At 40.7% G+C, this 25,130-nt stretch overlaps 2 protein-coding genes across 4 annotated transcripts in view; both read left to right on the plus strand.

Moving 5' to 3' along the window:
- The window catches only part of LOC109404819 (LIM/homeobox protein Lhx3), a 183,345-nt gene that overhangs the window by 841 nt on the left and 157,374 nt on the right, over positions 1 to 25,130 (plus strand). For all 3 annotated transcript variants that reach the window (XM_062849804.1, XM_062849800.1, XM_062849801.1), the window contains exon 2: positions 12,836 to 13,764. In XM_062849804.1, coding sequence (XP_062705788.1) covers positions 13,389 to 13,764 — 376 coding nt within the window. In that variant the 5' untranslated portion in view covers positions 12,836 to 13,388. The remainder of the gene's footprint in view (positions 1 to 12,835; positions 13,765 to 25,130) is intronic.
- On the plus strand, positions 21,935 to 24,310 carry LOC109405152 (centrosomin-like). The gene has a single exon (XM_062854185.1). It carries the CDS (start codon positions 21,935 to 21,937, stop codon positions 24,308 to 24,310), a length of 2,376 nt encoding a protein of 791 aa, XP_062710169.1.

Consider the following 25,130-nt stretch of genomic DNA (forward strand, 5'->3'; position numbering starts at 1 on the left):
TCATATTCTAAAAACTATTGCATCATATTCATCTAATTCCGTTTGTCTCGAGTTCATCGAAAATCGATGGTGCTCTAGAGAAACCATGGGGAGTAGAGGGTTAAGTACTACTTTAAATGTGGAGATACGCTAGAGTTTTGGGTCTCCAGTTAGCCTAGTGGTTAAGGCTATGGAACGCCAATCCGGAAACGGCGGGTTCGATTCCCATTCCGAGAAAATTTTCTCGATTCCCTGGGCATAGTGTATCATTGTCCTTGCCTCACAATAAACAAATTCATGCAATGGCAGGCAAGGAAAGGCCTTCAATTAAAACTGTGGAAGTGCTTAAAGAACACTAAGTTGAAGTGAGGCAGGCTTAGTCTTAATGGGGACGTAGAGCCATAAAGAAGAAGAAGATACGCTAGAGTTTAGGACATCCATTTATTAATCTACCACTTGACTAGCAATAAATCAATGCAATTGTGTTTCGGCTTTTCATACGTTCTTAGTGACATGATGAAGTTTTCTATTAAAGAGAAATATAAGATACTCTGCTGAATCAACCGTCACTGGAGTTTAAAGGTTGTTTCAACTATTTTAATTTGTCCGACGTATTGACACAGGATTCACTGTCTATTTCAGAGAAACTGTTGTTATAATCTCTTGGCGGATCGACTGAGAACTTTACTGCACTGCCGTGAATCGCATATCAGTCCCATCTTTGCTGGATTTCCTATGCAAATGGGACAAATATGCGATTTACGGCAGTGCAGCCGTTTAGCGCAGTCTTCAATACGGAAAACGAGGTTTATTGTTTGCCCGACGTTTCGACATTGGGGTTTTGTGTCGTCTTCAAGGGTAACTTTAGGAAACGGCCGCTGGCATTTCCCACTTTGACTTGTAATGGAACACCATGGGGCTCCATCGAACTATTCATGGTAGTAATGGAAGGTGTAGGAGGTGCATTGTGGACTGTGCACTTAGTTTTCATAAGTGTGAATACCTGTATAAAAGTGCAAAAGGTTATTGCGACCATAGCAATTTGCAAATGTTCCATAGAAAATTTAAAAAAAAACCCTCCCTAAATAATGAATGTTCCACGAAAATGTGTAATTTTATTCAAAAATCATTGAAAAAGTTTCGTACCAAAAACATAAAATTTTCCTATTAAATGTGAAATTTTGTACTAATTAATAATACTTAAATGCTCCATAGTAAAATGCAAATGCTCCTGCAAATACTGAAAAGATGCTAGCTGAAATTCTGCCGAAATCTTCAGCGTAGGCTTTTAAAGTGTATTGACGACTAATTAATATGCGTTGCTAGAAAAATTGTGCGTAAACGCTAATAGATATGTACGGTTGCATTTCATCGTTTCGGCGTCTTTTGCGCGCTTAATCTTTGGTTAATTTCCACACTTTATGCAGGAGCCACGAACATGATATGATGCACTACCGAACAAAAGTGATTTTGTATTTTTTTTTCACGATAATCTACTGTAACGCGCGCAATATAGGGTTTTTGATCTTAGGAATATGCTTGGAGAAAACATTCGTGGTTTACTCATCTCAGACGAGATTTTTACTTAGATTCTTTAAGTCAATCCTTAGGAATTAAGGACTCCTTAGTAATGTTTTAGATTATAATGCTTTCAGTGACGTCCACACGTCTTAAAAGTGGACATCCGCACGTCCCCAAGTAGCTCACCTGCCTCTATATCCCAGGGCAAATAACCGCACTAGTGGAAACTCACCTGTACCTTTCGCAGCCGTCGTGAACAATAGAGGCTGAAAATCAATTTCTCGGCTCACACAAAGAGCAAGGCAAATTTTTAAGCAAAATCAAAGAAAGCTAACTTTATTTTATTGTTTACGAATAATTTATTGAAATTTTCAAAGCACTAGTTGGAAAAGAGGAACGGACTCACTTGCTCGCTGCTGAAGAGATGGCGTGATATCACCACCACGCGGTACCACGTGGCGCCACCGGTTCCCATCCGGTCGATGACGATTCGCTGGACGTCGCCGGATTCCTGCCGGCGAATGGAGCTATCTGTATTTCACCGGGGCACTAACCGGCCGTGGGTATCCGCTGGGCTTCACCAGGGTTACCGGACTTTGGGCTTCACCTCTCACGGAGGACTTTCACGGTGATGCGGTCGTGTGTTGACGTACGACCTTCGGCAATCACTGGATAGCACTAGAGAGATATTTCTATCGGGTTTAGCTCACTCACGGCACCTTGCGAAAACGGTCATCAAAACCGCGGTCAATCACTGTACCGTCTTTAAACTTCGAACCGTATCGCGACCTCTCACTACACTACCGGCCTCAACGTTAGCGATAAGGAGGACCGGGGCTACTTGTACCTAGCCTTACTAGTAGGGTTAATTGAGGCTGCTTCCCTGGAACGACCCAATTAATCTTCCCGCCTATTCCGAACGGTGTAAATTAATGGACCTAGAACCACTGACTACTAGACGTACTAAGCTGCAGCGCTTGTTCATCTTCGACGTCATTCAAGGAACATTCGACTGCCCTGCGCTTCTGCAACAGATATCGTTTAACGTTCCCCCTCGAAGTTTGCGGTTTGTCAGCTTACTATCTGTTCCGTATCATCGCTCAAACTACGGCTAAAACAACCCACTCGACTCATGCATTCGAGCATTTAATGATGTTTCATACGTGTACGAGTTCAACACTACGAAAGCTGTTTTTAAAAACCGGATTAGTCAATAATTTAGTTTTAAAGATACACTACATTAAGTACAGTCTGTACGGTTTGACTATCGAAGACGGTGTAATAAATAAATAAATAAATAAATAATCGGTTGCCAGAAAATTCAGATAAGATATATTTAGCGAAATTCGATTGATTTTTCATTTAGATAATTTTTATACAGGGTATTAGGTTCGTGAGTGCAAACTTTTTAAAGGACCATAAATGGTGAAAAAAATTGTTCCACGCATATGGTCAAATCTCAACTGTTACGTAGTTATTGAACTTCCCATGTTTTTGATTATTATTGCTTTAACTGGCTATAGCTTTGAAATGATTAAACTTATCGCAGTTTTTTTTTACCCTTAATCGGAAGATTATTGAATTTTCTATCAAATGGCATCTTTGAATCGATTGGTTTAGTTAAATAACTAAGTTTTCTAGAGAAAAATAGCTCAAAATAGTGTGTTTTAATTTGTTTTTGTCAATTGAGGGGGTAAGAAGCAAAGGGGTGTAAGTGACAAAAACCCACTTTCGAGTAAATGAGGTTTAAAGTTTTTGACAATTTTTTCATCCCATACAAAATGTATGGTGTTTCAAAATCAACCCAAATTTCTCTGATTTATTGTAATTTTTCTAATCATCGTAGAAACAATCTTAAAAAAGTTTCTGAAAGCTCGAAATCTGAAGAATTTTATGGTATGCTCAGCTCAAAATCGACAAAATGGTCACTTACACCCCTTTGATTCTGGGCCCCTTAATTATCTTTGAAACATGCGTAATAAACTAAAATGCTTTCTTTGGCAAAACTGTGGTCCCTGTTCCACTCTACAATTTGTTCTATGACACCAAACTTCTAGCTCTTATCGTTTTCTTGCAATTTAAAAAAATAAATTATTGTACGACATTTGGTTGAAATTGAAAGTACGTTCATTTTTCTGTAGCCGAACGCGCCAACTTACAAATCGTCATATATTGAGGGGGCAAAACCATGCTTGCTCTCCTAATTTGGGCCTATGTGTGTAGCAGAAACTGTTTTTTGTTCAAAGATTTCTCCTTCTATAGCGTTAGCGTTAGCGTTAGCGTTAGCGTAGTTACGGTATACTTCGTAGATTGGATACTAACAACATTCATGTACTTTTTGCTAATCTTGCTCGGATTGCTTTTCGGAACAAGGCCGGGGAGTTAACCTTGCTCCAATATTATGCAAGAATACCTAAAGCACAAATGTCATTATTCCCGGCCACGCCCGTTGATGTAGCACTTATTTAAGAGGCCTCCAACTCAGTGACACTCCCATAAGTACTACAGAGTGGGTGGTTGGGAGATGTAATATGTAGGTCAAGGTTTTGCCTGAAAAGCTGGCGATGGATCCACGGCATTGATTGTTTACTTGATTAAAATTTTATCATTTGAAAGCTGGCAATCAAAAGAGATTTTTTTATTTGTTGTTTAAATAATTATGTTTCTGCTCAGTGAGAGGCCTAAGCAGAACCGATCCCTCCAGGATCATCGGAACATTACAATAAATGTTTGAAACGCGTGAAAAAAAGTTGGCGATCCGAGAAAAAAAACCTCAATTTACATCAAAAAAAAAAACGCGAAAACAAGGAAAAACATCTCATTTATTAACCCTAAAAGGGATACCTTCATGGCCTCAGTTTCGCCACCTCGCTGAGTGTGTTCCATTAAAAAACGAGCTCTAAAAGGTGCCTGGGGTCCCCAGGTATCCCTTTTAGGGTTAAAAAAATCACGTAAAACGAGCTGAACGAAAATAAAATCGAAAGATATTTTTTTCTATATATTGTATAAATAAGTATATTTCGGCTCAGTGCGCGTCACAAGTAGAACCAATCCCTCAAGGGTCATCGGAACTTTGCAATACCTAAACGCGAGGAAAAAAACTGGTTACTCGAGAAATAACAAAATAAAGAAAAGAAAAAAAAATAATTTAAAAATCGCGTTAAACAAAAAAAAAAAAGATCGCGTAAAACGAGTAAAAAAAGTTGGCGATCCAAAAAACGCGACATTACGACACTCGGCTCGAAGAAGAACGACGCGGACAACGTGGTCTACCCGCCACCGAATGATATGGCGATCTTGACCCTTCAAAAAATAAGAAGTGTGTTTCGTCGTCACGACTGCATGGTTGCCCGCTTGTACATCTGAAATAGAGAATAGTATTAAATGGTGATAGGCTCACAACAGTTACATAAATAGTGGAGATAAATCTCTCTAGACATAGACAAAAATTACCTGAATCCTCCTGAAACAAATGGTTTATCAGCAATGAAAAACATAATACAAAAAAGTAAAACAAATTGTGATCTTGGAATTTTCTTGCATTTAAATTAGCAAATCTAAAAAATTACAAGATCAAAATTTGTTATGGTAGATCTTACACCGTAACGCACCATTACAAGGTGATCTACCCACGTTACGGGACTTGTTCAAAAATTTCTCCTTCTATAGAACATTTACTATTCTTTCAAGTTTGTTATTTGTGCTGAGAGTAGACATTATGGTTGTGATTTTTTTAATTGATTTTCAGCGTATTTCTTTTTCATGAACTGAGCGGTTGGTACGAGATGTCCCCACTCATTGTCTTAATTGCTGAATTAAAAACGCTGCACAGTAGGCCTGGCCGCTTCAATGCTTGTAATGCATGTATGATGTACTGCAATCAGGGCGCAAAATTTTCGAGCAGACGAGTTGAAGTTCGCCGTGCGGCAATTTTCATTCACTTGCCTGCATATTCATATTCAGCTACTCGATACTCGTTTGTCAATTGAATGAAAGTCAATGAATATTTGTAAACATCTTACAAAGTGTTAAATTGCTGTTAAAATATTAACGTTTCGATTACATTTAACGGTGCTTTACACAGATCTTTTCCCATTTGATTGTTGTGGAGTGTTTTTGGAAGGAATCGGAATCATAAACGTAGGTAATTATGAAGATATTTTCCGATCGGCTTCATATTCAATGACTACGAATTGACTGACTGTGTGAAGAGGGAGAGCGAGAATGAATTTGTTTGTTTTGAATATTCAGTGCAGAATCATTCAAATTCGCGCTGTTTTCAATCAATGACTATGAAAATTTTGCACCCTGACTGCAATCATTAATAATGACAAGAAAAATGATGGAAGTAGTCGATTCTATCATTTTCCATGATTCATTCACTGCCGTGTGCAGCATAGTTGTCCCATGTTCTATGGGAATCCCTATTAACATGGGACAACTATGCTGCACACGGCAGTTCAATGAATGGCTGTGCATGTGTAGACTAGACTAGACTAGACTAGATAAATACTAGATAAAGACTATTCTTACTAGTTTTGTATTTGTACTGTGTTTGAATGTTATAGCTGCTGTCTTCTCGTTATGTATTTTTCCTTCTTTAAAACATAGTTCACGTTTATTTATTTTATTGCGTTTTCATTGTCTTTCCAGCAGTTGAATTTTTCATCAGTTTTTTTTTAACACAAGATGTTCTTCCGTTCTGTATGTGGATGTAGCTTTAGTATTTATTTCACCAGAAGTTTTTCCTTTTTCTAGGAGTTTTTCAAGTTTCATATTTTACTATTTCCACAATTTGAAGCTGCTGACATTTCATCAGATATGTCAGATCAGATAAACGTAGGCTGTTCTTTCACGTAGAGAGAACTAGTCAAATTGTAATCTTAATTTGAACCATTTCGAAATTCATTAAAACGACGTACTTTTTAGGCAAATATTGTGCCGAAAAAGATGTTAAACAGTTTTCCGTAATATAACCTGATAACATGGACTTTAAAAGCATTGAAAAAGGCGTTTTTGTCATGGAAAACAGGCAATTGCAAAATCACTGTGATTTCACCCATTTCCCCCAGAGAAAGCACATTTTCGGTGCACTCGTACAGCTCATGCATTGTATCACACGCAATATGTGAACACGTCAAATGAAAGCTTATTTATCGTAGAATCGACCAACCGAATAATATTCCGCATTATTTGTCATAAAATTATCAAATTTAAGTAATTATTCCTTGGAGAATGTTATCTTAAGTTGAACCATTTGTAATCTAAATTTGAACTAGTAAACGGGGGCGAGCTTCCAGTGTTGGCCTGCAGATTGCGCTAGTGGTTGTTTTGTTTACTCTTGGGGGATGAAAAATTCCAAATTTAGTTTCCAAGTTCCTGAAGAGTTTAGAACATTCTTAGTTGAAATTCCACTGCCTAATGAAAAATAGTTATGGAAATTAACAGATCCATGTGTTTTTCTATTGTTCAGCACGAAATTGGATGTTGTGGGAGATGCTCGAGCTGCTGCCGCCAGTAGTTCAAATCAAGATTAAAATTGGTTCAAATTATGATTACGATGGTTCAAATTAAGATTAAAATCATTGTTGACGAATTATCGAATTTTTCAATGAAATTCGGTGCAAATATAAACTTTTTACCACTTAACAGAAAGCTTATACCCGTGGCTTTCATGTACATAAGATTTTGCCGTAGTAAATTATTTCCATGTGGGAGAAAAAATCACTCAAAATTCGCGCTACTTCGGAAATCCGCAATTTGGTTCAACTTTTGATTACCTACCCTAAACGCGTTTAGTTTTTGAACAAGAAAGTGTCAACGCATCAGAGCATTTTGCTGCACAAGATGGCTCTTCAAATCTCAATTCAGCTCTGAAATCTTATGTACTAAGGTGCGTTTCATAATTATAACGCCACACATTAGAATAAATCATATCGAAACCTGATCATAAGTGAAAAACCTCAAAATAAATCAATCGTGTAATCGTTTGACAGCTAAAAAGTGTCCAAATGTTTTGTTTACGCTTATCAGAAGAGGTATAGTAAGGCTGAATTTTAGCCGTTTTCTTTGATATAACTCACAGCGATGCCAATGTTGTTATTCTGTTAATGTGAAACCCAAACAAATTGACGTTAAGTTTACATACATGCAAGAAGAGTTTTTGATTCCGTGAAAACATGGGAAAACAAGTCTCCCCAAGGACCAAGCATCCACAGTCTCCATTACTCTGTTGTATATGGAGCAGGGGCGTACAATTTCTTTTCAATGATACACTTTCATGCAACATTTGAATGAGTCACTTCAAGTGTTTCATACATTTTTCTAATGACTCGGTCGTTAAAAAAAAACATTTCCACTCATCGTAGCCAGAGTTTAAAATTTTCATTTTCAGTGAGTGAAATTCAACGTGAATTTTGAAGATTCTCAACTGAGGGATCAAAATAAAATTCATTTTGGTGAATGAATTTTCTCACTTATTCATTCATTTTTCTGTCACTGACAATTTTCACTGAGAAATATAACTAGACCGTAACTCTCGATTATTATTCCAATCACCTCAAAACTTGTGTATAGTAGTTAATTACAGTACTAATTAACTGCTCTATTTGTCCATTAAGTCGGATTGTGCGTCTGTTAACAGAAATTGGAAATTTTGCGACGTGCAAAAAAATATTCGTGACAGAGAATTGAATGAAAAAAGAGAGGCATTCAGCTGACAATGAATGTGGCCAAACACGAATGAAAAAATGAGAATGTCAATCTTCACTTTCAGCCTTCGATTTTTTTACACACTGATCGTAGCACTCGGTAGTCTCCCACCCGGTCGCATTGCTTGTGCTTCACCCGTCAGAGCATTAGTGTCTCACTGGTGCGCGCTAGTCTCTCAATGGTTACGGGCGCCGGTTAATTGGATTTAAGTGGTCGAATTTGTTATCCTCTTTCATAAAACATAATTATCATTCTATTGGCATGCACCACTATTTAAAAATGTGGTTTAAATAGTGTTTTTAGCATGTTGAAGTATTTCAATGACTCATAAATGAAACGAAAATCCAAGTGTATCATCCCATGTTTCATACACACTTGTTTCTGTAGCAGCAACGAACGAGTGTGTTGCTGGGTGAGAGATGAAGCATCACAGCAGTCCGTTCGCATGGGAAACGATTTGCTACAGTCGTCGTACGTCATGTTTTCCTTTCGAAATTGCACGACCCTGATATGGAGTATGAAGTACTTAGAGGTAGAATAAGAATTATTGGAATTTTTGTAAAACGGTAAATTATCAGAAGGTATCAGAAAATATAAGGTATGAATGTGGAGTGGTTTTGAAGGAGAACATTGAAGCGCGGCCGCTTTCCATAAACTACGTACTTATTTTTGGCCAACACAGATTCCCCCCTCCCCCTCGTAGACTTTTGTTCATACAAAAATTTGAAAATTTGTATGAAGTGTGGACTTTGACAAGAATGCCCCCCCCACCTCAACACATAGGAGTCTACTTAGTTTATGGACATGCTTCCCTTGAAAACTGCCAAAACTCATGGCCGAAACGTCAGGTACAATAAAATAATCGTCAATACATTAAAACTATTAAAACTGAGATAGTCGTTGCAACGCAATAACATCCAGTTCCAGTCGAAAAATCTCAAATCAAGAACTTCTGAACTGTTCCGAAGAAAAGGGAAGTTATACCAGAAGTTGAACGCATCCAACTTCACGCCGCAAGCTGAAATGTGCAGGACGGGAGTTACTTCTGTCGAACACTCCGAGGGACACCTAAACGACGTGGATAACGTAGACACGGGGGATTAAGGGAGGAACTACGCTCAGGCTTGTTGCACTCTGTTAAAATCGAACTACTTTCACAGTGGATGATATAGTGCTTCAATATTGCCGTGCCCGGCATTATCCAATGACTAAAACACATCAAATACTACAAAAAGATAAGCTATTAGTGTCTCCGTTTAAAAAGCAGTATACTAACATAGAAAATTTATTGTTTTTAATCGTAAAAAGCCGGCTACCATAAAACTTGAAAGAAAATCCGTTCAAGTCAACAATGTAGGAAGTGTAAATAGAATGATAAGAATTTGGCTTCTTGGCTTTTCTCGTTTTCCTCGGCTAGGCGCATGGTTATAGAAAGCAGTCAGACACGATCAGAAGCTTTAGTGCGCTATAACGGTGCGGTTACGGTCGCCGGTGCTGATGATAAAAAACTGGTTCTTGTGTTACATATGATTTTTTTACTTGCCGATTCGAGCGATTTACAATTTGCTTCTTATGGGTGAGCACACCGCCGTACAGGTCGTCTCTTATCAAAAACATTCGACTCCAGTGTGTTGACAATTAGGGTGACACCAAATTGAGAATATTAAATATTAGTACAGAACTAAGTACACTTATTTAATAGGCTAAGAGGGATCGAAAAGTCGGTACAAGATGAAAAAAATATGTCAAGACAGTTTTTGAGAGGATGTCAAAAACACCCCTTAAAAATATGTTAGAGCTTCAACTGCATAAATGTCACAAAAAATCATTGGAAATCATCCAGTAACTCCTCCAGAAGTTGCATCAGAGATTGCGCAAGGAATTTTACTATAAATTACTAATAGATTTCTTCTTGAATTTTCTCCAAGAACTTTTAATTGTAAGTGACAAAAACTCTTAGTCATACAAAACACATTTCAGTAATAGACATGGTTTATACATAAATCTTAGTTTTCACATATTCCTATCAGTTTAATAAACTTTTATATGACTCACTCAAAGTGCAAATTTTTCGGTAATACCAATCCGTGTGGTCAATTATGAAATTTCAAATAACTCAACGTACATATGTACAGATGGGTAAATTATTGGTTAAATTGGGAAAAAATCCACAGCTCAGGTGAGATTTGAACTCACGACCCTTTCAGGGCTGGTAGCGATCAGGTGGCAAAATAATAGTGACTTTAGTGACCAAAATTAGCCAAAAAGTGACCAAATAGTGACTGAATAGTGACCTCAAAATTAATAGAAAATTGAGTTTCTATGTTGAACTTTCGATCAATTAACGTATTCCCAAGAAAATCAATGCCTAACTTTAAACTTCCAGAGTTTGTGCTCATGAATACTTTATTGTTTAATCTATTTTGTTTTGGAAAGTGTTCAATTAAGGAAGCATTAACTATATTTTTTGCTATTTTCGAAAGTTTTGATAACTGATTGTTGGTGACAATAAAAAATATCAACTTATCGTACTTCATCACGCAAGAAAATATGGGTTTTAATTTTTTGCACGTTTGCAAACATTGGGAACTCTTTAAGTTCAATACTGTTTCTTGTTTCTGTTTCTTCATAAAACTAATTGTGCAGTTGTCCAAATTTCACTTTAGCCATACTATCTATAGTGTTATTTGGACAATTCAACAATTTGTTCTAGGATTATGATCTCTTGATATTATCAGTGAGCGAAATTTGGACCCGCGTGAAATTAGGGCACCCCACGGTACTGATGAATATAATATGCAAGGATGTTTTCGATCATCTGGCAATCATTTGACTCATTTGTCTATATCTGAGTTCAGAAGCCTTATATTGAAATGAGGTGTTCGGCAAACTTGTAGATAAGTGTTTTTCCTTCAATTATCACCAAGCACGCCATATCCTTACTCTTATATTAACGGCGTAAAAGTGTTAGTATGAGTAGGCGTTACCGTGGGGTGCCCTTATTTCGCGCGGGTCCAAATTTCGCTCACTGATAATATTTAGAGAACATAATCATAGAACTAATCGTTGCATTGTCCAAATTTTACTTTAGATAGTATAGTTGAAGTGAAATTGGGACAATTGCACAATTGTTTTTATAATTATGATGTCTAAATATGATCAGTGAGCGAAATTTGGACCCGCGCGAAATTAGGGCACCCCACGGTATTTTCAAGGAATTTTATTTTACACCGAAATATCATGTAATTGGCACAATTTAAAGCGCACACCTGGGTGAATCAGTTGTTAAGGACAAGGTATTTGGAGTACATTGCCAAAATTTCTAGAGCACCGTTTTTTAGAACCGTTGAACGGATTTGGATTAAAATGCATCACGCTGTTGACAACCACTGAACAATTAGCGTGATGCATTTTCATCCAAATCCGTTCTACGGTTCTAAAAAACGGTGCTCTAGAAATTTTGAGCTACGTACTCCAAATACCTTGTCCTTAATTTGATTTTACTGTGGACGAATTCTAACGCACACGTTCTTACAATAAATCGCACCACCTAATGCGAAGATATAGGATGATATAATTAAACTGAAATTTTTAATGAAAATACTTAAGGAATGTTATTATTGAAAAAGTATAATATTTCAGAAATTCATCTATGATCATAGCCCCACATTCATTTTTACTTCTTCGGAATACGAGAAAACTGTAGCTATAATTCGCATTAACCCTCCTTTAGGTAATTTCCGATCCAAACCGTATACTACGTCAGCGAGCTGCTTCCAACGTTATGAAGGTTAAAATAGACAAGAATAATAATAGTGTAATAAGCGGCGCAGCCGAAATTTTTTTTTAAGGATGAGGTTTCTGAGGAAAATTTGTCCATTAATTTTGACACTAAATGTTTTCCAATGTAGTCAGATTAACGAAAATAGTGACTTTAGTGACCAATTTACTGAAAAAAGTGACTTTAGTGACTTTTTCATGCAAATAGTGACTTTTTAGTGACCGACTCAAAAATAGTGACCAAATCACTAAAAAGTGACTCGCTACCAGGCCTGCTTATTCGCTAGACAAGTGCTTTACCAACTAAGCTACCGAGCCAATTAATTTGATCGGTAGTTTGATCGCCTTCCAGGTAGCATTGTTCTTCCTCTACAAGTGGTTGAGGAAGCGTTGCCTGTACGATAGGCAAACAGTTTCAAACAATAAACAAATCGCTTTCGCTCTTCGTACATATGTACAACAGAGATGGTTATATTTGCGGTTTAGGGGAAGATGATATAGATCGATGAGATTAGAATTGAACCTTATGACAACTAGGTTGCCGGGTCATTAATTGGCTCGGTAGCTTAGTTGGTAAAGCACTTGTCTAGCGAATAAGGGTCGTGAGTTCAAATCTCACCTGAGCTGTGGATTTTTTCTCAATTTAACCAATAATTTACCCATCTGTACATATGTACGTTGAGTTATTTGAAATTTCATAAAACTTTTATATGATTTCAAGAGACAAAAATAACAATAATACACTAGATAAATATTATCTGATGTTATCTCCTTTATCAAGATATTTATATTTGCCAATTTGATCCATAAAAAATGCTTAGAACACTTTCTTTTCTCTTTTCAGTTTTAGGTAACCACCCTATGGTATCCAGAAGCTTCTACCCGATGTAGATGCCAAACGAGCCGTTTATAAAACGTGAATGATTCATTCGCGCTCCGTAGCCAAATAAACAGAATCGTGAAATTAATACGCGAGTGGAGCGCGTCGGTATAGTGAGATGAAAAATGTACGTACACAGTAATAGTGCGTGTAAAGTGAGTGTTTAGTACAGTGCACGTTGTACTAAAATTCAACGACGACAGTCTAGCAGACCGGCATTTCAGCATGTAGTCTGACGGAAACACATTGATAACTCTATCATCGCGATTGGTACTCGTCGTGTCCGTTTGTGTCTAGTTAGTCTATATGGTTAATGCATGCTCTGTGAGCTATGGTATGAAGTTTCAGAAAATAGCACATTCACAATAATTACCGGTAATTACATGCAAACCTGTTTGCCTATCGGCGCTTATCCGTGTAACACAGTACAATGTCATACGAATGAATGGAATATGCATGAGTGATAGTGTATATCAGTGGGTGAAAATTACTCAAACCCGAGCGCAAAAGTCGGCGTATGTCAGTCTGCGTGTCGTCTGCCCTGTCAATTGCGACGAGTCTTGCTGCAGTGGTCGGTGCAATTCCCGGTGGATCGGATCTCGCCGGCGGTAGCATGTCACTGTCGCACATGTCCGTGTCGCAGTCGCTGATGCATCCATTGTCCCATGCGCTGGCATCGTCTATGCTAAACATGCCCGGAATCGACCACCAACCACAGAACACGTCCACCATGTCCCAACAGCAGCAGCCGCTGGCTCATCAGCAGCACCATCCACATCTGCACGCGTCGCCTCTCACCAACGGTTCGGCGGCCGGTGTGAGTAGTGACATTACGGATCATCCCAATCCGGATATGCTGCTGGCGCTGATAGCGCGGAACAAAACACTCGAAGGTAAGTGTGATTTATGGTGCCTTCCAAATCTGAGTACCAACAATGGTCAATAAAACGCTTAAACGCTCACTCATAATCTACCGGCGTTTGGCCCGCCGTAGGTCTGGATTTGTGAGACGGGGGGACCTGTGCTCGTAAAAAGTGTCAAATAAAAACCCATTATCGCAGCAGCGTGGCCAGGCCGTATGCTCCGCTGACGGGCGCGTACGCAGTTCATCGGCCACCGTGCGTTGCGTTGTTGCGCCTGTTATCCAGTGCGAAAGGCGAGGATCTTATCTTTCGTTCTGATGGCGACACGCTATGTTTAGCTTGTGTTTGGTTTGATAAGTCTACAAATCTAAGTTGTAGATAGTGGTATACTATTGATTTTGGAATTTATGGAATCCACGCTGAAAACGTGGTTGAAGATACAATGTAACGGTGGCGAGACCTTCCGTACAGTAATGTGGGGCTCTAAAGCTCGATGAAAATCTGAGATCATCCAAATGATACAAAATTACGTGAAAACTAGCATGTTTAGCGATTCGTATAATTTTCAGAGTTTCGCCCCCAGCTGCGTCACAACTCGAATAACATTTCATGTTTTCATAGTCAAATTATAAATCTGCCAAAAAAATTAGTTCATTACAAATCTCTGACAATCGCTATAATAATCAACCAAATAGACCACACATTTAAAGTTTTTTAAAGTTACATTTGTTCATTTTTGCTCGAAAAACTTGCATCAACCAATGTTGACGTTGACATCGGAATCGTCATGGATTCTATTTCTATCGATTTTCTCAAATTTGATGATGACTATTTTCTATACAGATTATTTCGTTACATTCAAACAATTCCGTTAGTCAATAACGATACTCCATTTATCGAGCGTTATTTAAAATCGACGTGGTAATTCCCCAAAAGTTGGAAGGTTAAATAGTGCTGGAATTGTGTTGTTTTCAATGTTTTTTTTCCGGGCATAATTCCATAACAGTAGAAAAAGACCCAGCGAACGTCTAGATTCAGCCTTCATTTAACTTCCCATTATCCCATTGGATTTTATTTCTCTTAAATACCTTCTCCCATGAGAGAAAAGGGGAGTTTAGACGTTTTTTTAAACCAGTTGATCTCAAGATTGGCGTCAAATATTTCCCAACCAAGCTGAATTATACGACCAAGCTTCAGGCAATTTGGTCTACAAAAACTCCTCATGACAAAGAGAACAAACGTACCGATAATAGCCAAAGTCACCCTAACCCTGTAACATTTGTATCGGTTGTCTGGAACCCAAATGATGAACGCATTCTTAAGCTAGCTCATTCTAATGTTTACTGATTGTCGCTAATAGGACAGATCGGCGAAGTACTAGATTTGTAGTAATGAGCTGAATTTTAGTATGGTGAGAAGGTCAATTCTCCGTTTCTGCAATGAAATGGTGGAAAAAGCGTGGGTTTTATGATTCCTTGCCTAATTTGATGCTGTTTGAGCAAAACTTTGGGCAACAGTGTTGTTGTTTTCTCCATTTCTTGCAACATAAACAACATAGTTATCCAAAGTTTTGCTCAAACAGCATTAAATTAGGCAAGGAACCATAATACCCACGCTTTTTGCACCATTTCATTGCAGAACCGGAGAATTGACCTTCTCACCATACTAAAATTCAGCTCATTACTACAAATCTAGTACTACACCGAACGTGCCCCATTGATGAATTGTTTATTCCGGTTAATGAAATTTTGAATTATCTGGATCAAATTTATCAGAGTTTTATTTTCAAGTCGTTTGGTAATTTCAAATGGGAACCCCTAACACCTGCTGGAACAACGTTCCCGGGACCCCCTGAAACTCCTGGAACAGTTCTGAAACTCCCTGGAATGCCCCTAAAACCCCTTGGAACGCTCCTGAAACCCCCTGAAACCCACTGAAACGAATAAAATGTCCCTGGAAGCCTCTGAAACACATCTGGAACGCTTCTGGGACCACCTGGAACCCACTAAATTACCCTAAAACGTCCCTGTAGACCATTAAACAACTCTGAAACCGCCTGAAACATCCCTGGAACGCTCCTGTGACTTCCTGAAATCCTCCGAAACACCCCTGAAACTGAAACGCTTTTGAAACTCTTAAAAACCATTTTGAAAATCCCCGAGCTGCTCCTGAAATCCCATGAAATTCGCTGGAACGTCTTGTCCTTGAAATCCCATGGAACGCCCCTGGAACTTCCTGAACGCCCCTGGCGACGTTCTGGAACACCTCTAAAACTCCATGAAAACGCCTCCCGAACGCTCCTGAAATCCCTTGAAAACCCTTGGAACGCTCGTGAAAACCATGAAACACGCATCTGAAAACCACCTGCATTTATTTGAATCGCCCCTAAAATCTTCTGGAACACCATGGAATACCCTGAAATCTGCTGGAACACCTCCAGAACGTTGGATTACAAGTTTCGACTAGATGATGGTTGAGCGCTACCTACAGCTTTCTCATCGCATCGGTAAACGCTCTCCAGAGAGAAAGCGCACGGACAGATACAGGGGATGGCCAAAATGTTTGGGATAGGCAACTTTTTTTCTCCCACAAAAAAATTCAACATGCTGTAACTTTTCATAGAGTGCATCAAAAAATCTCAAATTTTGACTGTTTGTCAACCTATTATGTGTGCATCATTGGTACAAATTTGGGTTCGATTGATTAATTTTTCGCGAAGTTAGAACCGTTCGCGTAAAACACTATTTTTGAGACAACTATTTTTTGAATTGTCATATCTCGGAAACCAGTGAACAGAATTGAATGAATTTTTTAACGTTTATCCACAATATATTGATACTTGATACAACGTTATAAAATGTAATATTTTCTCACGGCGAATTAAGTTATATCGGGTTGAAATTTTTACCCATATAGAGGAAAATAAGTAAAATTTACAATACCACACAAAAATTATTAAATGTGTCCTTCCTTCAATCTAAATAGGCTCTAATATATCTGATTAGAGATAATTTGAGAACAGAAGTGGAAAATCTTTGGATATCAACACTAACATTTATTGACACTGATGTAAAAAAAATACATTTTTTCGAGAAAAGTCCAAAAAGTGTCAATCCATGATAATTTTTTTCAGCGTTTAAAAAGTACCTATGTTTTAAAAATTTGTGAAGCATTGACATATTGTTAGTGTACGTTCAAAATTTCATTCAATTCGGTTTACTGGTTTCCGAGATATGACAGCTCAAAAATGAGTTGTCTAAAAAAAGGTGTTTTACCAGAATGGTTCTAACTTTGCGAAATATTAATCAATCGAGCCCAAATTTGTACCAATGATGCACACATAATAGGTTGACAAACAGTCAAAATTTGAGATTTTTTGATTCGCTCTATGAAAAGTTATAACATGTTGAACTTTTTTGTGAGAGAAAAAAAAGTTGCCTATCCCAAACATTTTGGCCATCCCCTGTACACAGATTGAACAACCAATAAACTGATGTAACACACACAACACAACACAGATTGGAAACAGCAGATCAGTAGGGGAAATATTCTGAACCGACCAGCTGATAGCAGGTAGTATTAGTACACCAGCTAGAGGATCCCCAAGCCAAACTGGAACGAATGGCCCAAAAGTGTACCAGAGTGCGTGATCCTTTACAACCCGTCTGTTTGAACGTGAAAATTCCAAAAGCCACCCCCAGAACTTCCCTGGAAGCCCCTGAAAAGCCTTGGAACGCCCTTGAATCCTCTTGATAACCCCTGAAGCGCTTCTGAAATCTTCCCGAAACTCGTTAAAACACCCAGGTTCGTCTCTGAAACGCCCTTGGAAACATCTGAAACCCCCTGAAACCTCCTGGAAATTCTTTGGAACACCCTCGAAACCCCATGCATATCCTTGGGATGCTCCTGAAACCCATTGGAATTCGCTGAAACACCCTGAGATCTCCTGAAACCCCTGGAATACCCAAGACCCTCAAGAACTCACTCCAGGAAAACCATGGAACGCATCTAATCCCTCTGAAGCTCCATGGAACACCTACAAAATCTATGGGACGCCCATGAAACTCGCAGGAACGCCTCTGAATCCCCTTGAATACACCTGGAATGCTCCTGAAATGCTATGGAATATCTCCGGCCCGTCCCTGGGATCGTTCGAAACCTCCTGAAACAACCATGGAACGCCCCTGAAACCGCACGGAACACCCATGAACCCCTTTAAAGCCCCGTGGCCCTCTTCGAACGTCGCTGTAATGCCCATAGGATCCCCTGAAATTCCTGAAACACTCTTAGTGTCAGTGTTCAACAATTGGATCATGAATGCCTAATGAAAGTGTGATAAAAAATGTAATAAAAAAACAATGAAAAAGTAATTTTAAACAATGCAGAAGTGTAAACGACATCCTCTCAATTCTTATAACTATTGTGTGCCTTTGATATTTGTGGTTGGCTTGTCACAAAGCTGATTTCGTAACAGCAACTCCATCTCATTCGGTTTTACTCCTTCAAGTATCTTCAATATTAACGTTCCCGTTGATCAGCAGAAGCAAAAAAAAAAACAATGGGATCAAATAAACTCAATACCCACTTCAAGAGAATGCGCTCGGTAGGTCTGACTCCGTCGATGAGATATGAATCCAACTTTGTCATCCATTCCATGCTGAATATGAAGATGCCCAAGTAACCAGTAAGCGTTTAAAATAGCATTCCTTCAGCATTATAGTAGCCTTTACGACAAGGGGCTGTCCATAAACCACGTGGTCATTAGGGGGGGGGGGTTTCGGCCAATGACCATTTTGTATGGACTAATAAAAATTTTTGTATGGACTAATGATCATGCGGGGGGGGGGGGGGGGGGGTTGAAAAGTCCCAAAAAAATGACCACGTGGTTTATGGACAGCCCCCATAGCGTTTGATGCTAATTAGCCGTATATGCACCTATAGTGCTACCTCACAGCAGGTTTTGGCAAAATAACGGGCTGCCTTAGTGCTATCCCTTCAGGAACGTCGTGACGAAATGTCAAAGAAGCGTAACGCCTCGTCGAGCAAAAAAAAAAACAAAAATAGATTAAATAAAAAGAAAATCGGGTTAAGTACGGTTCCTTTGAATTCCACTAAGAATTTGCATCCTTTGACAGATACGTATTTCGACCTCAACTGTAAGGTCGTCTTCAGTGTCTTGTAGTCGAGTCAAGTACAAGACACTGAAGACGACCTTACAGTTGAGGTCGAAATACGTATCTGTCAAAGGATGCAAATTCTTAGTGGAATTCAAAGGAACCGTACTTAACCCGATTTTCTTTTTATTTACAGATATTCCTCTAACAAGCCCAGGTTAATCATCATCAAAAATAGATTGACGTCTATTTCTCGTTCTCTCAGCCTGCTTCCCCGCTTCATCGTCCTTCCATATTCCAGCCGGTGCTAGGTGGTACCTTTTTGCTGATTTTTGTAGTGATGTAGGTTTGAACTTACGATCCGGAGATTGATTAATCATATCTGATTCAGATTCTGTTGCAGCTTCAGATTTAACATTTAAAACTTGTTTTCATTGAGATATTTCATTGTGGTAGAGCATTACGATCCCTTCTTTTAAATAGGGTGACAAAGAGTATTATCCGCAGGTTTGTTCTCTTCGTCATGGGAGGTTTTTGTTGACCAAATTGCCTAAAAATTGGGCATATAACTCAGCTTGATTGGGAAGGATTTGAGGCCAACTTTGAGTTCAACAGGTTTCCAAAAACCCCTCTTGACGAAGAGAACAAAACTGCCGAAAATACGTAATTTCCCCTATCTGTGGAATAAGATTGTTTCTTCCCTCTTCCAAACAATCCTATGATCCACCAAAGCATTCACCTATTCGGCACATATTTTCCGACGAAATGATACATAATTGGTGATGTTTTGATGGACAAGTTCCCAATCCAATCCAGCTGCAGTAATGTTTTCTTTGGTGCTTTTGGATGAGTAGGGGAAAATGAAGAAATAAAAAAGATACACAAATTTGTAAACAGAAGCATAGGCTCTGTAAGAGAGAGACAAAATGTATTGCCAAATGCGTAACATATCTCCCAACATTTTTGCTCCTAGCATTTAAAGAGCAGTTGAAAAGCATTCTGTATGCTCCCAAGTGAAACCACTTCAAGCAGTTGTAGCATTAACAGCCGAAAGCTTTTGAGCAGCACAGCTTATGCTAACTCAAGGCAGCTATGCATTCGAACTGCTTATGTAGGGCAGCAAGCAGTTTAAATGCGTAATACGGGCTGATACACGGCTTATTCAAATGCTTAGTGGTTACCTGGGTGCCTTCATCAGGTCTTCAGAGTAGACCTAAAACTCGTTTAGATCTCAAAGCCATATCGTAGCAGTGAGTCTAGGATACTACCTCATGATCTTCAAGAGCGTCTAGCACTTTGGGCGAATTATTCAGCCAATTTCGGGTCTCGAATCCTCCCAAAGAATGGACATCCCAAGTAACATTTTAAGTTTTGTTCGGCTCTACAAGAGATCTTCATGGCCAATTTTATAAACCTCGCATAAAACTGATTTTTACATCAAAACCTCTTGATAACCTCTTTAAGAGCATCTTCCGGCTAAGTGGACCACTCTCGGAGAGGTTTTGCAAACCGCATTAAGAGTAGCAATAAAACCGTTTTAAACCCAAGTAGAAAAATTTCCCATTCTCGATTGTTGTTGTTTTTTTTTTTTTCAACAAAAACTATGACAGCTCAAGATGCAGAGAAGCTTCTTCGATGGCACGTAAAGTTCAGGGCGATACATCATTCGTAAGTAGAAGCGGTCATTTCAAAGTAATATTTTAGTTGTTATTGTGTTGGCAGGCTTATGCGCATTCAATTTTACCGTGAATATTGGGGTTGCAGAATCATAAAATTGATGCGCTTCAAAAATAGTGAATATTATCATCTTGGAATGAAATAAATCAATTTGTTTATGTAGTAAAACTATCTCGAATCACAAGAAAACTCAGCAGAGAATGTTTATTTATGTGAGCATGCTATGGAAATGGAGGCAAACTATCAATTCATTGCTAATTTGAGCAAAATTAACTATTTTCCATTCACGTTAGCTAATTCTTCAATATAACCATAACCATAATCATCGAAAATAAAACGAAAGCAAGTTTACTTTTATGATGACCGCAATAAACCTAGAATTATCGTAGTTCTGCATTTCCACCAAAAGATGTCGTTACTAATCGAACTGATCGCCATCTGTTGAGAGTTTTAACAGTTTTATTGTGGTAATAATGAATGCCAGAAGGTTTACAAATAGGAAAGTTTTGTTTACTCTTAACATCTGTCTTTATGGATATCTTCAAGTATACTATAAAACATTTTATCAATGGTTTTCATAAAAGCAGTTATAAAACTGTGAGTTTTAATTATTGCTGTAATAAAACCCTAATAAAAATCAAACAAAACTAATCAGCAATCAAATTGTTACTTGGGATGAATGACCTTTCCAGCCCGTTGCATCAGCGCTATCAAAATAATATTTGGTGACCATTTCGCACCAAATTTAGCAGCATACTTTTTGTAAACGTCAGGGGCAAGCTCGTGTTTTTTCGAAACAAACATTGATGAAGCTGTTTGTTCAAGCTCATGTATTGTTACACGTGACATGTACCATAAACATGCGAAAAATAGGAGTTAGGTTTTATTCTATTTAAATCTTGCCCTCAACGCGCCGTCGGAAAAAAAAACGCCGGGGACAGCCTCCCCCGTTCATCCAAAACCCGCTCACGAAAAGAACGGGCGAAGAGAGAAGAGAGAAAAAAACCGGCGATTTCGGTTTCCGTCCCAGACGGGCGGACCAAGGGGAGGTCTCTTGTGTCTTGTCGCTCAGACAAACTGATGGTGTGGAACGTTTGCTTAAAATCGATAACGTGAAGAGATGAGGAAGAAAGATCCGTACTGGTGCGAAGAAACCGTGCTCTGAGTAGTGAAGTGTATCTGGCCCCGGAGTCACTAATCATGGTGGTCATAGTGGAGTAGATAGAAAATCGAAGATTAAAACTTATCCTTAAAATGTGGTGGTTCAGTGATTGTAATACAGCGGTGGTTTGATAGCCCGTCGGCCGGAGAAATACTCTTCTACCAACCACCAAACCGCCCCCCCCCCCCCCTTCGGGGAACCAGTGAACCAGGCGTCCAGCATCCGACGGCTTTAAGCCATCCGTAACATGGATAGTGACGATTCCAGACCAGGTTCGTCTGCGTCCAATAGCTCCGGCTCGGACAGTCCGTCGAGTCCTGGGGTACCTGGCGGTGCCCAAGCTACAGATCAGATCGATGCTGCCGAAGCGCGTGTATCTCGCTCTCGGTCCCGCTCGCGGTCCCGGTCACGGTCCGGATCCCGTTCGCGCTCGCGGTCGCGTTCCGGATCTCGATCGCGCTCCAACAGCCCGGCATCGAAAAAGAACAGCCCTCCGTCGAGCCCGAAAAACTACGACGATGCTCCGTCGCGTTCGAACTCACCATCATTCCGGAGTGCGGAAAACTCGCGCAATTCTATGCCGCGGAAGTCACCCCGCAGTCGCAGTGGCTCCCCGGACGGTGGCCGGTACAATCGGTCTAGGTCGGGTTCGAAGGAATCGAATCGGTCGGACACTTCTCCGAAGCGTCATCGTCACCTGTCACGGCATTCCAGCGGATCCAACCTTAGCGAAAAGCTGAAGGGAGAGGAGATTTCCGACTGTGAGATGGAATCCGACCAAGAGGATAAGGACAAGGGAAGCAACAACGGTAAGTTGGAAGACAGCGAGATTCCGTCCGGCCACGATGGAGTAAAGGACACGTTGGACATGGAGCACCGCTTGGAGATGCTCCAGCAGGAAATCAAACAAATGGAAGCGGCTGATAGGCAACATCAGCATCAGCAGCAAGAGCAACACCACACTCACACAGCCAACATCACGCGAAGTGCCCTTAACGATACCAACCTGTTGGACATTCTGGAAAAGCAGCAACATCTCGAGCTGAACGTGGTCGATAAGCTGCAAGCGCTGGACATGGATAACGTCATCCGACAGTGTCGGGCCCAGAACGAAGAACTCTGGCGGCAGGTTGGCGACCTGAACAGGCAACTGGAGGAGAAGCAGCACAAACTGAACACACTGGAGGTACAGCTGAGCGAGATGCGGTACGAATGCGCCGAACTGAGGGACAAGCTGGAGGAGAACGATCGGTCGACCTCGGATGCGGAGGTCCTCAGGCTCAAGAAGGATCTGTTCCAGGCGAAGTCGGAACTGGCGGAAAAGCTGTGCCAGCTGGATGACACCGAAGTGAAGCTGAAGGAAAAATCCGCCGAGCTGTTCAAGACGGCCAAGATGGTGGAAAAGCTGGTGAAGACAATCACCGAACTGGAGAAGGAAAATGCCCGCCTCAAGCGCAACTCGATTGTCTCGGACCCCGGCAGTGCAAACCATCCTTCAGCGTCGGGGGCACCAATGGAGCAGCCCATCTTCGACCAGAACCAACAAATCGTATCGCAGGACGAATACGACAGCCTGTGTCTGAGGCTGAAAGCCCTCCAAACCAAGAACGACAGCCTCATCCAGAAGCTCACCAGCAACTCGAACGACCGCAACGAGAACATCATCATCAAGCAGCTCAACGAGGAGCTGATCCAGGCGCGAGACGAAGCGGAAAAGTCTCAGCGCTGGCGCAAGGAATGCGTCGACCTGTGTGCCATCTCCACGGCTCGGCTGGAAGAACTGGCCGGGTTCCTGGACTCCCTGCTCAGGAACGAAGAATTCAGTGGAACGCTTTCTATTGCCCGCCGGAAGGCCATCCGCAAGGCGGTAGACCGCAGCTTAGACCTCTCGAGGAGTTTGAACATGTCCATCTCGGTCACTCGGTTCTCCCTTCCGGAGAACAGCTTAGCCAATCTGAGCAGCTTGACAGGCTTTTTGAATGGAACCGATCGGAGTCTCATACTTGAGGATGACGCCGATAAGGAGAACCAAGGAAGTGCCGAGAAAGTGATTGCCTCTTTGAAGGCAGAAAATCGTGAGCTTCGGGGACAGCTGGAGGGTCGCGGAAGTGCCAAGAAGGCGGGTCATTCGGAAGTGAGGAGAAAGTTGATCCCGCTGATGACCGAACCGGTGTCGGATTCGGAAGCGTGGTCGGAACCTGATCGGGATGTCTCGTTGGCTAGAATCGGACTGGAAGAGCGATCGTCGCTGACGAATTCCGGTGGTAAAGGGAAGAACATCTCTGCCCGAGGACTTGGAGGAGTGTTGCAGGAGTTCAGCTCTACTTCGGAGAATGAAGGTAACGGAAGTCATTTGAGGAAGCAAGGCGCTGAATTGAAGCAACTGCAAGAAGCGGTTCAGGAGAAAGACAGCAAGATTCTGGAAATTCAGACTCGAATGGTGGACCTGGACAATAAACTGCAGGAGGAGAAGATGAAGCGAGTTGATAGCTCCAAATGGATGGGGCGAGTTTGGTTTCCGTCTCGGATTGCCGAGCCGATAGTGGGGCTCTTGGTGTCTGGCGTTCGTAGAAGGCAGTCGAGTGGAGTGTTCGTCTCGCGTGCGAAAATATATTCCGCCTAGTGAAGCAGATAATGGAGTAGACCCAGAATTTAACCCGCGTGTGTTTGCCCACAATAGAAAGGCTAGTGTAAAGGCCGTGCAAATCTGGCCACCAATGGTGATAGAGTACACCAAAAATGGGTGCATAAAACCTATCCCAAAATTCCGTAATATGGGATTCCGTGTGTGAGGTGTGCGTGGTAAAACCAAATCCCGCTGAAGAACCCCCCCCCCCCCCTTTCGTGAGTCAGTGTGAACCAGGCGTCCAGCAACCGATGGCCACGGGCCATCGTAAATTAGAATCTGTAGGTTAGGCAGCCTCTGGGATGAGACAAAGGTAAGTCTGCATGTCTTTTTACTAGCCTTGGCAAAACCCTAACTTATATTCAAACCCCACGTTGGGCGCCAAATATAAGTTAGGGTTTTGCCAAGGCTAGAAAAGAGGCATGCAGACTTACCTTCGTCTCATCCCAGGGGCTGCCTAGCCTACACAATCCTGATGTTAGGACGGCCCAAAGCCGTCGGATGCTGGACGCCTGGTTCACTGGTTCCCCGAAGGGGGGGGGGGGCGGTTTGGTGGTTGGTAGAAGAGTATTTCTCCGGCCGACGGGCTATCAAACCACCGCTGTATTACAATCACTGAACCACCACATTTTAAGGATAAGTTTTAATCTTCGATTTTCTATCTACTCCACTATGGCCACCATGATTAGTGACTCCGGGGCCAGATACACTTCACTACTCAGAGCACGGTTTCTTCGCACCAGTACGGATCTTTCTTCCTCATCTCTTCACGTTATCGATTTTAAGCAAACGTTCCACACTATCAGTTTGTCTGAGC

Source organism: Aedes albopictus, chromosome 2, assembly GCF_035046485.1.
Source record: "Aedes albopictus strain Foshan chromosome 2, AalbF5, whole genome shotgun sequence".
In the NCBI taxonomy this organism is placed as follows: Eukaryota; Metazoa; Arthropoda; class Insecta; order Diptera; family Culicidae; genus Aedes; species Aedes albopictus.